General features: G+C 44.7%; 1 protein-coding gene across 4 annotated transcripts in view; it reads left to right on the forward strand.

Annotated features, from left to right (window-relative positions):
• dom (domino helicase) overlaps window positions 1–17,232 on the forward strand; it is a 124,610-nt gene that overhangs the window by 11,930 nt on the left and 95,448 nt on the right. For all 4 annotated transcript variants that reach the window (XM_070534220.1, XM_070534221.1, XM_070534223.1 and 1 more), the window contains exons 2-5: window positions 4,398–4,576; window positions 7,153–7,342; window positions 8,040–9,068; window positions 15,248–16,186. In XM_070534220.1, the coding sequence (XP_070390321.1) occupies window positions 4,433–4,576; window positions 7,153–7,342; window positions 8,040–9,068; window positions 15,248–16,186 (2,302 nt within the window). In that variant the 5' untranslated portion in view covers window positions 4,398–4,432. The remainder of the gene's footprint in view (window positions 1–4,397; window positions 4,577–7,152; window positions 7,343–8,039; window positions 9,069–15,247; window positions 16,187–17,232) is intronic.

The raw sequence follows: 17,232 nt of genomic DNA on the forward strand, positions 1-17,232 counted from the left end.
TAAAGATGAAGACGAAAGGGACACACATGACAGGACAAGCGCTGAACTTCCAACTGGCATTTATTTCGAACGATCATCAGGTACATCATGCACGCATCATCATACAGTCGAACATGCGTACAGTCGAACACCCTTAAAAAGAAGCGCTTGGGGCCCCCAGAATCGTTCATTATACGGGTCACTTCGTTGTGAAGGTCGCGCAGTGCACATAATTGCGAGATAAACATTCTTTTGTAAACAAATCATTTTGTTGTTGAGGCACCGAACTGTATTCACTACCAGTAAAACAAGGGAAGTATAGGAAAAAATTCTGTCAATTATTCTTGTGATTTGAATGTGAAAACATTCGAATCATGTAAGGTTAAGTCACTAGTGGATTTGAATGCTTTCGCATTCAAACCTTTAAATGGCATTGCTTCAATTTGCTAAGAAACTCATTAAGAACTTTAAATGACCAATGAATGATGCACCAAAACCAGAACAGGTAGGTGCTTCGTGTGACGTCATGACTAGTTGTCGATGATGTCAGATCTTACACTACCATAATGTAAACATGCAGAATGCGTGCTAAACACACAGGGCATGGTAATGACAAAAAAAAAAAAACGAAGTTGTTGATGTCTCCTGACCACATGGGGAGCTTTTACAGCTCTTTCGAACTAGACATTGGCGATTTCAGTGACAGCACGAGCGCTGAAGGATCGCTGTTTGGTTTTCACCAGCTGCCGCCACACGAAGAGGCTAACATGCCCAAGCTTAAGGCATTGTGCTGCGGCAAGAAAGAGAAGCACTGGTTATCATGTCTGTCAAAGTGATGATTTTGGCCATCATCTCGTAAAAAAAGGAGCCAGCTTCATAGTTTCTGGGCGAAGTGTGGTGTAGTGTCTGACATGGCAAACGCAGGTTGGCCAGTAAAAATTCATACATTTGTGGGCCTGAGTCAGGAACACTCAACCAATTTTTAAAATTCATTTTAAGAAAAACTAAATGGCTTGCAGCCATTTCAATTGGCACAGATAATCAATACAAAAGAGAACATATATTTAAAATTTGATTATGCTCAGTGGACATCGAAAAGTCGCTGAGGTTACCCTTTAATAAACCTTAACCCCACCTTCATTCACTTCACCTTAATTCACTTTACTCTACCTTAATTAACCTTGCTCTAGCTTGTCCTAACTTCTTTTCGCTGTGATTCACTTCAGTTCACATAAATTATCTATATTACTGATCAATGCTGTTATACCATTTAGTATCTTCTGTATTATTGCTGAGGTCATACAAGACGCTGACGTCACCTGCTCCCCATTGGCTGTGCTGTCACTTGTCCTACGACGCATGCACTAGGCCGCACTGGCTGCGACACGATGTGTGCAATGAAACGCACTAGGCAGACCTTTAGTCAACCAGAACCGTGGAACCGCCGTAGTGTCGGGGAATTGTACTCGCTTCACACCCTGGAATGGCGGGTTCAATTCCCACCCAGACTGAAATTTGCCTTCAAAGGCATTAATTTACTGTGTTTACAAGAACCTCCCTGAGAAATGTGACGCCAGTGTGAGCGTTTTTTTACTTGTTTTTACTCTTTGTGCCATCAGCCATTTTTGGTACCATCGCTTGATCACGCTGGACTTTTCGCCTCTGGGACATATAATGTTTTCACGTTACTAAAAGAATACCAGAAGTCTGCACAGTGAACAGTGTAAAAATTACTACTGGATGGTGGAATGTACAGGTACTTAAGTTGCTTTGATATTGTAGCAAAAGTGACCATCATTGAATTTGTTGAGCTGGCATCTTGAGGCATCAGGGCTTGGATAATGTAGCCATTCTTTTGCAGTCCATTTCTTTTCTGAATTTTGTCAGTGGCCCAGGCAGGGTTCTGCCTACTATATGAGCACGATCGGCCGGTCGACAGCAGTGGATAAGAAAGGTGTGGAAGCGAGTGAAAGGAACCGTTACATTATACTGGCCCTGTGTTCAGGTGGCTTGCAGCCACTGCCGGTCCATGTAGTTCACTGCAAGACATATCAATCAGACATGAGTTACTGATAGTTGATAGTTCGAAGATTGCATGACAAGAGGAGAACCGCATGCCTCGTTTGCTTATCTAATCGAAAGGTATGTGTGAGGAGTCCCGCTAGAGTGAAACTCCTTCCTCTCTGTCCTTCTGCCAGAAAAGTTTCCACTGCTCTCAAGCCCCCCATTCCAAAATTTGCAGCATTGTTCAATACAGACCTCAGGACTGTTAGTGATGGCCCCTGTCTGTATTGTAATTTTGAGCGTGACACACTGCCTTTTCCTTTTCACTGCCAATAAGTCTTGTTCCTAGGGAATTGTCCGCTGAGACATTTGAGTTTGGAAGGCTGCCTATGAGCTGTGAACAACAACACCCATGCTTGTCGGTGCTTACAGTTCTCCGAGACGTGTAGCTGTGTACAGTGTGTTGAGCCTCTCCATGATATTGCTGCTTCAACAAAGTATTGTATCAGTTTGAAGGCGAGTGAGCATTGAAAGCTGACATGGGTGTGCTCAATCCTTTGCTCTCATTGCTTACCCTGGGCTGCCATGGTGCCAGTTTAGTTGACTGCCACAATGGATAGCTGTCAAAGAGCTCATTACACAGTTTTTAGTTTCCCTGTCTGCGTTTAACCAGCATTGCTGAGTGCACAAATTTGGTAATGGCCTTATGCAATTGCCTACATGTGGGCACAGGGGGCGAAGGTATTAGTTTACAACTGAGGGTTGCTAGAGAAATTCACTGCCATACTTTTTCTGGTGCTTTGGTCTTGTTATTGTTAAAGAAAAAATATTTTGACAGAGGCTTGCAGGAAGGCACAGAAGCAGTGGCATTTTTTTAGCCCTCTGTTTTATTTAAAACTTACTTTCATCTCATTCCTTACATCTTCAGAACCGAAAAAAAGCATACAGCTCTAAAATAGATTAAGAATTTTCAATTCTTTAGTGAGTTTTGTCAAGTTTACATCATGTGGACTCTATGAAAAGCTCAATAGAGGAACATCAGATATGAGAACATCAACTATTTCGCATCTTGCGGGCCTGAAACGCACCTATCCAGCCACTTGGAAAGTTATACTCGATGCAGCATATTGTGAAGAACAATTTAAGAAGTGAACCTGCTGTGTGCTACATGCTCACACCGAGCACAAATACCCAACTGTGTACCTTCCTACTCGTTTTACTTAAACAGTTTGCACATATTACTCAAACCTGCAGGTCAGTTCCCATCAGAAGCGTTTCAAGATGTATGCTACATATAATTTCATTCATCAATGTTGTTGCACAGTCTCTGCGTACACAATTGTGTGCACAGTGCCTGGAAGAGTTAAAGCAGTACTTTTGGCTTTCTGCACGATGGCACAAGCAGCAGAATTGCATTCATGTAGTGATATTATTCATACTTGTGCGGTGCTATTTATTCTTCTTGTTTTGTGGAATTATCCCACTTCCTTTGTCTCTCTCGCTAGTCAATAGTGCAGGCTGATCATTTTGTGAATGCTGGGCAGTGGTTAGCATTGTCACCCGCGCAGGTGCAGGCTATGTATGTGCTGTAGTTAACATCCTCAATCTGTGCTAAATGGCTGCCAAAGCTGCTGCTGCATACCCCCAAACTGTTAGCCTCAGGATTTTAGTAGTGACAGCCATGCAGTTTGAAACCTATGGCGCACCTTATGTCTACGAAACTTGTCTATTCCAAGAACGTGTCACGAGGAAACCAGGGTATCGCACAATTGTGCACATTAAAGGGAACACCTAATGATAACTGAAGAGGTTGGCCTAGCAACAGGCTTGGCATGCTGCTGCAGGTGTAATAGATAACGAAGAATGATGGGGGACAAAGGAAAAAAAAAGCACTTGAAAACCAGTAGCATACAAGCTTGATAATTAGGCAGTACTGAGCACCACCAAATGAATGAAGTGGAAAGTGGAACTGTAGTAGCATTAGAAACTAAGACGTCTATAATAAATTTTGGTGGTAGAAGTTGTTTCCTGCGGGATGACGTAAAAAAAAAAGAGTAGCTTAATAGCCTTTTAAATGTAGGTATCTAACATGTAGGTATCAAACTTCAATATATATATTTTTGTTCACTAGCGCATGTGTTCTTTAGATATAGGATTCCCATTGCGCTCTGATCTAAGGAAAGATGCCCTGCTGGGCTAGTTAGTGTGCGATTGTCATGAAGGATGCTCTGGTCCTAAACACTTCCAGAGTAGCACAACACTACCTGTTACTTTTGTCTGTCTTGTGTTTCTTTCTCATTGTGTCTCTCTTCGCCGAGTATTCTTTTTGGTGATGTAGTGCCTTTGGGGAAGCCTTTCTTTTTCTTTGCTCAGTTTTCTGACCTTGGTTTGCCGCTTGCTTCTCATGTGTGCAGCGTAACTCGGTGGCGCCTCCCTGGGGGTCGGGGCCATGATCGAAGTTGGCGGGGAGTCCAATGGAGAGCAGCCGGGCAATGACCATGAGTCTTTACAGTCGACTACCCCCGCCGTCGCCAGTCTCCTGCAGGCCACCCAGGCTTCGGGGGACCTCCTCGCTCACTCCAGGGCCCCTCAGGTGAGCAAGAAGAAAAGGGGATTTACGCAGATGCAACCAGAACTGAAGTGTTATTGGATCTAACTGCCATTGCATCTAACCACTCAGAATGAAAGTGGAAATCAGACTAGGACTATGTAATGATTGTATTCCAACTCTTGCCTTCTGTACATTGTCAGTGGTTTGAACTCTGCCTACATTATCAAGGGAATCGGCCAGTTTTGAGTGGTGTGAGTGAGGAAAAGGATTTGCTACATGATACTGACCAGGGGGTCTAAAGACTACGTATCCAACTGCAATCATAGCGGGTGGCATATAGTTGTATGATAATGGCGTGCTTTCTAACACCCAGAAGCATGCAACTTATCATACTGTTGTTTTCCTATCTAAAGTGCCCTCTCCAGCTATGTTCTTGGTTTAATGTGCATAATTTCACATAAGCTTTTAATTTCTGATCTCATTGTATGTCCTAAGTAGCATTGAACATGGCAAGTTTGGGAGGCCTAAGGCAGATTGATCGGCTTGTGTAAGAGCCTGAAGCAGACGTTTGTCTGCTTCATGCTCTTGGACAAGTTGAATGCCAGGTAGCCTGGTTTCATAGCTTACTGAAGCTGATCAGCATCTCTTAGAATTGCTTGCAGTAATTTAGTAAATTTATCTCTTATGCCTTTTTTGTTACACATCCTTTTGGCAGTATTGTTTCAGAATTCGTGGCATTTGAACTACTGTGATATCTCTTTCTTTGCTTTTATCTTCCATACTGTCCCTTTCTTTCATGATTGCTTCAATGCCACTCTGCTGGCTGGCTTCTTGTCCGGTAAATTCAGTCTCTTCGAAATCTTATGTTTTTAAGGCTGTGTTCTTCATTTTATTACCATGATGGGTTACCTTATATTGCCCACAAATGGAGCTTAGTTGTGGATTATAAATACCAGGAGTATGCATGGTCTGTTGGCCCACTCTCTCTATCGTGACACTGCCCTTGTGAAATAAAAGTGCAACTCTTTCATTTTCTTAGATTGATAAAAGCATGGTAGACATATGTTGAGTGTAAACCTTGTGCTTATATTTTCACTGAGAAAAGTGTAGCTGGAACAGATATGAAATATGTTACCATTTTCTGCAAATACATTCTGCCTTCAGGTAGTGCCTTTTCAATTGGTGGTGAGGGACTCAGTTATGTGAGCTCAACTCATTCATTGACATTTCAACTTGGTGCATTGAGAATCAGCTTCCACCATCAGATTGCACTGTTTTGTCTTACAGTTCCTTTGAAAGGGTTAGGTTTAGGCTTTTCAGGGGATGGCCTGACATCTAAGCAGCCACACATTTGACTCAACATGGTGACATTATCTGTGTGTGTGCGAAAGTCTGTGATCACATCAATGTACTATCAGCGTCAAATGAATCATGAACAGTGGAGCGTGTGGCCCGAGCATAAGTGAAGGTAGAGAGCGCGCCGTCCAGTCATCACCACTGACAATTGCGCATATCCGGTTTGGCCGCACGGCGCTTGTTTGGGAGTCAAACGGTCAAAGGCGCTCAGTACGCCCACGTCGGCCACCGTCGCGGCTGCCAGCGATAGCGCACTGCGCAAGTTTGCCAATTGCGCACAAGCCGCAAACCGCATGAGCGAATCTACAACGATGACGATGCAAACTGCACAACGCACACCAGCACACCGCTGTTCGCGCCGGTGCACTTGTGGTTTCGGCAAATTGTGCGACAATACTCGCCATAAACTGGAAACTTCAGCTTCTATTTTGTTTCTTTTTTCTCCCTTTCAGTTGTAAGAACCAGAATAGAAGCGAAAATATTTCACTATTGGGGGATCGCGTGGTGCGGCCAAAGCTGATGTGCATGCCTGTCAATGGTGATGAATGGACGGCGCGAACTATACCTTCACTTGTGCTTGGGCCACGCGCTCCTCTGTTCACGTTTCATTCGACGCTGATAGTACAAAGGCAATAGATGCTGCCAACATTTCATAAGCACATATACTGTTTGTGTGCTACTGAATAAGCATTACACATACAGCTATTTTCTGCCAATTGTGGGGTCTCGTATCAGAAAAAAAAAATCAATGATTAAAAATTCAGTGTATTTCTTACTGTGCCTGCAACATTTTGCTGTGCTAAATCGTGTTTAGAAATTAGCCTTGCAATGATCGTCGTCAGTGGCTTCACAAAAGCTGCTAAATATGCTACAACAGAGATACCTAATTCTAAAGATGATGGAAACATTGAGTCATTCCTTGAATAGGCCCTAACAAGAGTGGTAACCCTAGCCTGGCCTCTATGCTAAAGAAAGAGCCATGGTTTCTGACTGCTTCAATTGACAATAATTGTTTTTTTTTCTTGCTTACCCATGTGTATACTGGTTGGAGACCATAAAAAAAAAAGTAATTTCAGCAAAATTAGTCTCTGCAAACTATCCGGAAGAAATTAATATTTTATGCTCAAATTTGGGTTTGCAGGACTGTATTCACAGTGTGTGCTATAGTCGGGAAAATACAATAGCCACCCTGTTGTGACACCATTCCTGGGTGTGCTGAAGGTGAGCTTGTTGTGTGTGACGGCACTTGTGGCTCAACGCAGGTGCGCAGCATGGTCTCATCTGCGGAGGCCTCGGCCCTCGAGGTGGCCACCACGGTTGCTGTGGTGACCAGCTCGGATGTGTCCCTAACTGGGTCACCCACCTCGTCCTCCTATCAGCACTACTTGGCCCCGGCTACAGTGTCCATAGGAGGCCATATCCAGAACATCACCATTCCGGCGCAGGTCTCTGGTAGGCCTCGTGTTTGCCATTGGAATTAGCTCCTTGTACAATTGAGAAATGAAAAAACCTGGTGATGTTCACAAAGAAAAAGAGGAAAGCAAGCGGCTTGCGAAAAATACTTTGTGTACTTAAGATGAGGACAAAGACGCAGGGCATACACAGACTCTAAAAGAGCGTTAGCAAGAATTTGCTTCTGCAGAACTCCAGCTTAGTTCGGGCCTTTAGGACTGGCCCCAAATGTTGTTACTTGTTCTTTTCTTTCCATATCAGTGAGTTTGATCTGAGGCATTGTGCACTGTGTGTTGTGGCATAGACTTAAGATACCTAATCAAACGAGTACTCTGCACATGTTTTGAGCTATGCCTGCTTAAAGAAGTGTAGCATATTGCTTTGCAACTTTTAAGATCAGCATTCATCTGAATTTCAAGTGTTGATTTACCCTGCTTGTGATGAACCCTCATCCAGATATTGTCCAGGCCTCGTTTAGCCATTGAAAGTGGCAACTCTTTCTGCCAGTGTTTTAAGGACTCGTAAAGTTAGTAAGGTTAGGTTTAATAAAGTTTTATTCCTGAGCCATCAAGCGGAGTTTGTTCAACCAAACTTTAGTAATGGGACACAGCTGGTTCTTGCTGTCACATTCACATTTCCAGTTTTTTTTTTGTTCGCTTGTGTTTAGTGTGGCTGCGTCTTTTTTTCCCTTGTGCAGTGACGAGTCCTGGTGTAGCTGTAGCTGCCGCCAGCCCCTCCCAGAACCTGGCGCGCATCCTAGCGGCTGCAAGCCAGCAGGGCTACTCTTCTCCACCTGCCCCTGGGACCAGCAGGGCAGTGACCACGGTGTCTGGGCTGCTGAGCTCATCCAGCCGGCTTGCTGCCACCAGCCCAGCTGCACTGCTGGCTACCACACAGCCTCCTGCCCAACAGCAGGCCATCGTCATGGACACCCTGACGCAGGACGAACAACAGCGCCTGCTCTCGTACAGTAGCCTCATGGCCAGCCCCTCGCCCCCTCGAACTCTCCAGCGGTCGCCGACTACGACGACAAACGCGCTGCCCCCTCAGTTTGTGGTGCCCCCCAAACAGAGTACTACGAACGTGCTCCCTGTGCCCCCTCCGCCCCCTCCCCCCGCATCGTCCCCGACGGCATCCACGAGTGGTGTGGCAGTGTCCGGACCTACTAGGCCTGGCGGCCTCCTCCAGCTGGTGGGCGTTGAGTCGCCACGTGCGGCCAAGCGCATCAAGCTGGAGGAGCAGCCGCCAGCCAATGAGGAAGTGGCCGCCATGCGGCAGCGGGTGTATGAGCACCGGTGGCGGGAGCTCCAGCGCAACAAGGAACGCTATGTGGAACACCTGACAGAGCTGTTTTTCCTCCAGAATGGGGGCAACATGATGGACTACTTCGCGTGGAAGCGGCGGCCAACACCCCAGCTGTTGGCGTTGCTTCGTGCGCACGCGCTCGACAGTGAGGACGAAGAGGACCCTGCTCGGTTGTTAGATACACGGCCGCCGAGCGTGTTACTAGCAGCGACGGCCTCCTCGGCTGCCGCGGCGACGACAGCCGCGGCGGCTGCCGCCGCTGCCGTAGTTACCACCACTGTTATTGCTGGCATGCTGTCGAGTTCATCCTTGATGGCAATGCCTGCAGCGACTTCGGTGACGACAGTGTCAACGGCGGACGCTGCAATGGCAACGGCTACTACGCTTTCTGCCATTGCCAGTCAGCTTGCCGCATCTCCTGGTGAGTGCCAGCTATGAAAGTGCACTGTCAGTAAGCCTTTTGCGGCTTTTGCCTGTGTTGGAAAATAGAATTTCTCCCATCTTTTGATGAAGTACGTGCTTGCAGCGGGGGAGTGCAATGAAAAAAAGGTGTGATGGTCCAGAGCATATTGAAAGCCTGCTTCTGCAATACATGCCTGCAAGGGCTCATATGTGCAAGAGCAGGTTTGTTGGGTGTCCATGCACCTTAGGACCCTTCGAAATTCAGTGCATTTTGTTCCCATTAGAAGCTTGGTGTCATGTCTGGATGGCCTGCTGGTGAAGCAGTGCACTGACATGCTACTTGCACGGGTCGTGGTGCACATGAATGAATTAGTGTACTATGCCCACGCGTCATATTTGAATCCCATAGCTATAGGCGATGTCGTAATCATAAAATAGCTTATATTTGTTGTTTATAGAAGAATCTTAGCCAGATTTTTGCATACCTTGTGTACTTTGATGTGTGGATTCCAAAAATGTATTTTTGACCTAAGATAGATACAGTACCCAATATACCATAGAAACTGGGATTGTTTGTTTGGAGGAAAATTAGCACCTAGACAAAGAAGCCGAATGCATTGGTTAGGATATTGAAATAATCTAGGAACTCTAAAGTGTGCGAGAAGGTATAAACGAGTGTCATAGGTAAATTTGAACTAGAGTGAGAGCCGATGAAAGTTGCCTGCAAAAAAATGCTATCTTGACATGTGAAACATGACTAATTTTTCGAAAAACAAAATTCCTAAGAAAATATTTTGCCAAAGTTAGGGTTAGTGCACACTCCAAGCATTTATCTTTTTGGTAAAGAAATAATTATTACGATAGCCAAAACATAACAGAGGCTATTTTCTCTCCAAAAAATTGCAAGTGTGTCAAAATTGTTTTTAGAAACCCATGAAAAACACTTATAAGCCTTTTTATTAGGACATGACATACAAATTCTTACAGAAATGAAGGGTTTTAGAATCCTATAAAATGAATCTTATGATTAAGGCTTTTGGAGATGCAAAAGTGACAAAACTGAAAATATGTCCCTTGGGCGAATTTTCGGTCTTTAAGATCGGCCTCCCCCCCTTACACTAGTTTTGTTGGAGCAGTACCCTTGGTTTAACTAATTTTGCATTGCAGTCTTGATTTAACAAAGCCTTTGCCCATCACGTACACTCCGAGGCAAAAAGTGACATTCCCACTAAGCCTCGAGACGTAGCCGTGAGTTAAAAGTTTCAATCTGCTGTAGTTTGTGTGACGTACTTACATAGTGGTCAATTAAATTGCTCCTTAAAGTTACACTAAAGAGAAAAATAATTTCACCGGTCTCAGTAAGCTGTCCTCCTACAGTGCCAAAAAGGACACTCTTACCGTGAGAGAGGTCATGATAAGCCGGAAAGAGACGGGTGGCGATGCTGCCTTGCAATTACCGCACCAGAGGCGAAATTGCACAAGCATCTTGCTTTGCGAGCGTTCGCATTGCCTCCTGCGTCAGTGAGTAGGCTTTATTCAATTTGCGCTCTTGCCTTGCCGGGCTGACGGCCTTCGGTGAAAGCTTGGTGCCTGCGAATCATGAACTTGCAAGTGACCATTAGGAAAGCGAGGTGCTTGTGGGATCTTGCCCCAGCTCGCGTGACAAGCTTCCCATGACATCATGAATTTTGACAGTGTCTGCTCGGCCGTAATAAATATTTATCAGTGAAGATTGACTGTATTGTATTTTAAGAGAGGCAAAAATGGAAGCTTGCAAGTTTCAGAAACTTTTACCGAGTTGCCGCCACTAAAATGTGCAAAAAAAAAAAAGCCCTGCTTTGAATGAAATTTCTGGTGTCACACTGATGTGATGCTACTGGTGCTGTGGTGTAGGTGCAAAATTAAAAAAACAGAGCTTTGGCCTTTATTTTCACTTCAAGTAGACAGCCTTCTACTGCAAAATTGATGAAAGTAGGCTTTCAAAAGAATGTGTCAACTGCTTCAGTGTTTCGGAGCAGAAAGCTACATTTGTTGCAGAACCCACGTTTCAGAAACATAATTTTGCTGACAGGCCACCATGTCTTGTCTGTTTCCTATCTGATTACAGGGAACCAAAATTGAATGCAGAGAGCAGATTTACAGCTGTGGAGGTGAAAAGGCAGTGTCCAATGGCCAAGTTTGCTGGTGTCACTTGTGCATCTTAACGGCCTTCAAAGTGATAGATTTATTGACTCAATGGGCGAAGTTAGTTATGCTAGTTTGTGGTGTTGCGCAGAACATTGATGGGCACCCTTATGAAAAGTGCACTTACATCATTTTCGGCATCAGGTTACCTAAGAATTTGGTTACAATCACTGTGCGTGAAACTAGGTTGCACCTGCCTTCTGTATGCCTGTGCTCGAAAACGGCTCCTGAGAGATGCTGATTAAAAAAAAAAGTTTATCCTTGTCATGATGCCAATGAAATAAACACCTGTAACTGGTCTGATGCATCTATACCATAACTGTGAACTCCAGAATTTTTGTTTAGTTTCTTATATTTGGGCTCATTTTATGATTTTACGAATGGCGCACCAAGTTTTATGAAAAGTAAATTCTGTTGATGAGAAAGCTAGCTCAGTGGTCTCTAAACCATTTTTGTTAAAAGTATTCAGATGATAAAAGGACGTCAGAGGTGGGCTTGGCTTCGAGCAAGTTTGTACAGGGAGGTTCCTGAAGTAGCTGAATCGGCAACAGTGAAGTTGCTAAAAAAAAAAATCACCGAGTCCTAAAAACAGTGTGGTGCTTGTTAGTCTTTGCTGTTTCGTGTTTGTGGCTGCTCGTGTGCTGCGCTGAAAAGTAAATCATCGTTAATTTAAAGGTGTGCGAATAACACAAACGGCATGACCTCAAGGCAAGCTTTAGAAAGATGCGGCCTGTTCCTCCTCTTCGCCCCCACCCACTTCAATGTAGTGTCTGGACAGTCCTTACAAGTTTTAAAATTAATGTGTTGGCAGGCGTGACCTATACAAGTTTGGTACCAAGTTTGAAAGTGATGTATTTACCACTTCATTCTTAGGTTGCAACTGACTGTAGCAGGCCTTACCTCTTTCCCTACCATGGGGAAAATAGGTGTTCTTTGTAGATTACAGCAGACCTTATTTTCTAATGAAACTACGGGACAGAATATTTTATGTAATGCATAAACAAAAAGCAGAGTAAATTCACTTTTCACGCATAAAAGTTTCATTACGGATATATATGTCATAAAAGAAGATATAAAATTGCCAGAATCAAAATTGTGGGATAACATTCAAGAAAGTTTGTAAAGACACATCTTTTATCTGTTAAGAAAGATATGTAACAAGAAGAATGACATGCAAGATGTATTGCTGTCTGATAGGCACTAGCTCCAAAAAAAATAAGCATTTTTCATTGAACAGGTATTCCACCACAAAAATTTAACTGCAAGTACTACAGTTGGGCATGCCGATGTTCCGGGCTGGTTTGCATTGTCGTCGCTCTCGGTGTCTAAGTTTGACGAAAAGGCAGCATCCTCATAGGAGCTGCTGCTCGATCCCATGATAAAATGAGCCACAGATGCAGCTGAATCGAAAGATCTGCGATGTCTCGAAGCACGCACGCCGCTCCCGGAGGCAGCCATTTTTGCTTCCTACTTTGACAATCGCAAAACTTCGGAGTGCATTCAAAGATCACCACACTGCCTCTTGGAAAAACATAGAACTGCTTAGAAAATAAAAATATAGCTGTCCTCCTTCACGTTCGATGGCAAAGTGTGTCCATGAGCGGCACGGAATGTCTCGAAAGTGGCGTTTCAAACCATTGTTAGTGGGCTAGTGATTCACAGTGGCGTGGTATGGAAAGAGTTAAGCAGTTATTCAAAGGAAAGTATAAAGAAAATAGTTAATTTAAAGAATGATTAGTTCCCAAGCATTGACAAGCATTGATGTTCTGCTATGACTAAAACGCTCAAACCAGCAGTCTCAATGTTGCCATAGTACTGCCTGAGCACTACACATGGCCAATAACTTAAGGGTTACAAACAAAACTTGGTACTAAGACGAAGGAAGAAGATAAAAACTTGTACTGCTATCTTTGTCCTTCGTCTTAGTGCTGTGTTTGTTACCGTGAATCTGATCCAACGAGCTCAATTGGTAGTCTTAAGTTAAATGTTCAATTACGCCAGCATGTGTCATGTGAGGGTTGTGGAAATCGAATGTTTTTGATGCTTTGTAGTTTAACAGATAGCCACGAGAGTGCGCTACTGCTGCTGCTGTCCATATCACTGGTATTTCGTAAAGTGCAGTAAAAATATGGACGTGCCAAAACTCTATATTTCTTTAGTTCTCTACTTGAGAATCATAACTGATTAGCAGAAGTGCACATTCCTCCGGTCCATACAACATGCCATGAAAAATGGTAGCCCTAATGCTGCTCGTGAATGGTGTTTGCTGTTACAATGCATATTTAAACAAACATGCAGAAAAAAAAGAAAGAAAGGAAGAATGTGTCAAAACGGCCAGTCTTTGTTTTGTGAAGAAGTGAGGCAGTGAACTGAGCAGCTAGTTACTTTATTTGCATATTTTGCTTTTAGATATATGGACAAATCTTTGTCCACACTTGCTGCTCTTTCCTACTGGCACCACGTTAGCTATTGCTCAAGATACAACTGCGGTGACACCACCATTCTTTCTCGCTTGTTCTTTGTGGTTTATGTCAGGTTAAGTTTGATTGATTGATTATTGCCTTGTTGCTTGAAGAAAACACATATTGCAGTTAAACCTTACTGTATGGGAGCTCAGAAAAGCCGAAATAAATTTGACACAATTGGCTTGCGCTGGGGAAAATTTGTGGGCGACAAAAAATTGAAACAGATATCTAGTGTGAAATAGTGACTTTATGCGTGCGTGTTTTCTTACAGTACATTTATTGACTTAGAAGGCAAACTGCCTTGTGATGTGCTGTCTTGACGATGTTTGGAATTGGTGAGACTGCAATTCGTGCACACGAATTTATACAGCTATGCTAGCTTGAGTGTTCAGCTCTTGAGCAAATTCCAGGTGCAGAGCATTGTTTTTATGTGAAAAATGGCATCTTGACCACAAGTTTTTTGGACAACTACATCTAGCCTCAGAATCTGGCATTCTCTCGCTTAAGGGCCCTGAAACACTTTTTGAACGTATTAAGAAATCGTTGTGATTTGTCGTAAAGGCTATTGTGAACATGTGAGCCAAATATTACTGCATTGCATATAGCAGGAAATTTATAATCTTGTGTCGGAAACATAAAAATATCGCTTGCCCTCACTTCTGCAATTTGGTTATGCAGCATCATTGCAAGCAGCTGGACCCACCAACGCTGTTTACTGATCTCGTGATCGCGAGAATATTTTCAGTAATACAAATATTGCTCATTTAGCTAAACAAATGAAAAATATACGTGTTTGCGATCTCGAAGTCACAGAGAAACCATTTCATCTTTGCACTGCTGGTTTGCACATGACATTTGTGTGTTGCTGTGTCTGTGAGGCGGTGCAGTCTAATAGTGATGTCATTCTGCAATTAGTTGGAAAAGTGTTTCAGCACCCCTTTAACATGGCTTGTTTTAATTTAGGGGTTCAGAACATGTGTGTCTCAACATCATGACAACTGCCTAGAAGTGACAAATGCCCCAATGCCAAGCTTGTGCTATCAGGGACGCCATAGTGTATAGGATAGTCAAAGTAATTGTAGAGCTAATTTGAGGATAAATAAAGAGCTGCTTGCTTGAAATTGCCTTTGATGCTGTCTGTAACCTCATCAATAGAGAATTGAGTGTATTTTTCGGTAAGCTTGACCTTGAATCTGGAACTGGACAGGTATAACGTAGGGATTTCTTCCACTTGATTCTGTTCTCTTCTTATTCCTCATAAATAGAAGCAAGATAGCTGCCCAGAACCCCCACAAAGCATGAAAAGGAATAGAATTGGAAGATGAGTATTACATTATCCTTGTCCTGGAACTGTTATCGGGTCTTGACCTAGTGGTGGCTCTTGCTTTAAGAGTAGTCCCTATTTTTGTAAAATTCTTGATTGGGATGTTTGGCGATGACATCAGCTGTTTCTTGTGTGTATTTTCCTGCTACATGTAAGCAGGCATTTGTGTGACTATCCAAAGCAGACAGTCACTTATCAGCGCTGCCTCTGGCCCTGTACATGCAGGTCAGCCTTCGGTTCCTGCCACGCCACCTTCCTCTGTGCCTTCCCCTGGCCCCAAGGGTCTGGCCGACCCCTGTTCCTCCGCCTCCTCCTCTAGTCAACAAACACCAGCCTCTGCCGTCCTGCGGCCTCCTTCACCTCTGCGTGTGCCGGCCGTCGCAACCCCGACGACAGGTGGAAGCTCACCGTCGAAGGGGGGCGCCCTGCGGCAACCACCATCCGCAGCAGCTGGCGCTGCAGCGCCTGCTACGCCCGCGACTCCAGCGGGGGCGGCAGCCTCCGGCTCCTCTGCTTCCCCACTGACCCTGCCGACATCACGTCTCACCACAAGGCAGCACTCCATATCGGCCGTCTACGACTCGTCCATCGGCTCCCAGGAAGAGATCGTGGAGCGGGCCAAGCAGGAGGCGTACGTGATGCAGCGCATCGCGGAGTTGCGCAAGGATGGCATGTGGTCGGCGCGCCGGCTACCCAAGGTGCAGGAGCCCCCGCGGGCCAAGGCCCACTGGGACTACCTGCTCGAGGAGATGGTGTGGCTCGCCACCGACTTTGCCCAGGAGCGCAAGTGGAAGAAGGCTGCGGCTAAGAAGTGCGCCCGCATGGTCCTCCGCTACCACCAGGAGCGCGAGCAGCGTGCTGAACGAGCAGAGCGTGAGGAGCTGCAGCGGCTGCGGCGGGTTGCCGCCCAGGTGGCTAAGGAGATCAAGCTGTTCTGGACCAACATCGAGAAGCTGGTGGAGTTCAAGCAGCAGACGCGCCTCGAGGAGAAGCGCAAGAAAGCGCTTGACCTGCACCTCAATTTTATCATGGACCAGACGGAGAAGTACTCATCGTGGCTGCGAGAAGGCATGGGGGCCACAAACAAAGACAGCACTGAGGCCTCCGAGGCGACCACACCCGCCCAGGCGCCTGCCAGTCCTGCTCGGTCGGGCTCCTCAAACGGTGAGGCGCAGCAGATGTGTCCCGTGCTTGGTCGTGTGTGGAAGTTGTGTTAACCTGAAAAAAATTTCCTGTCATTTTGTTTTCTTTTGTGAGAGATTCTAACCTAACCTTTTAAAATAATGTGTGAGGTTGAGCTGGGGGTCTGCTTTGTTCTCAACTGATTAGGCTTAGTGAGCAGAGCTGAACGTCTTGATAGAACCTAATCTTTTAAAATAATGTGTGAGGTTGAGCTGGGGGTCTGCTTTGTTCTCAACTGATTAGGCTTAGTGAGCAGAGCTGAACGTCCTGATAGAAGCTTGTAGGCAGGCACACCTAACCTTTTGCCACTTTTGCGTACTAGTATTTAAGTGCTGTCATAGGAGCAGTATGGAAATGATGTAATTCAGTGCATGAGCTACTTTGTGTTAGATATGGACTCATGCAAAACTGCGATAACATTGCTGAAAATGATAAACTTGGATGGTACTGATGCTTTCAAAAGTGTTATGCCACATCCACAGTCCAGTTTCCGAAGTATTAGTAATATACATTCTCTGCCCTGAAACGGGCATCATAATGTGTGAGTTTTAGTTCATTGTTTTTTATCCAACAATTTGGTTTAGATTTGCGCTCTTTTTTTTGTAAGCTAGTTCTCATATCTATCTGTGAGTACTCAGTGGTGGAACAGGCTGTGCCAATTGTGTGAAACTGTGCAAAGAGCTGTCCTTTGCACTATCCTGCTCAAAACATCACATCTGACCAAACCTGATCAAGACATCAATAGTGGAAAATTGCATCATGCTTGCGCCAATTTAAGCATGAAAACGAGAGCCTCCTTCCGTTGATGAAAACCAAAACCAAAGCCTAAAGCACGTCGTACTCATCGTCATCCTTGTGGAAGTTAATGAAGTGGCCATAACCACAGATATAGCCGCTGCCGATGGTTCTCCATTCGCTGTTTTCACACTTTTGTTGCAATTTTACCTGGCGGATGTTCCAATGATACTGTCGCTCTACATACTGTCTTTTGGTTTACGTTGCTTGTGCAGCACTTCGGTGTTCGTCTT

The sequence above is a fragment of the Dermacentor albipictus genome, chromosome 2 (genome assembly GCF_038994185.2).
Source record: "Dermacentor albipictus isolate Rhodes 1998 colony chromosome 2, USDA_Dalb.pri_finalv2, whole genome shotgun sequence".
Classification (NCBI taxonomy): Eukaryota; Metazoa; Arthropoda; class Arachnida; order Ixodida; family Ixodidae; genus Dermacentor; species Dermacentor albipictus.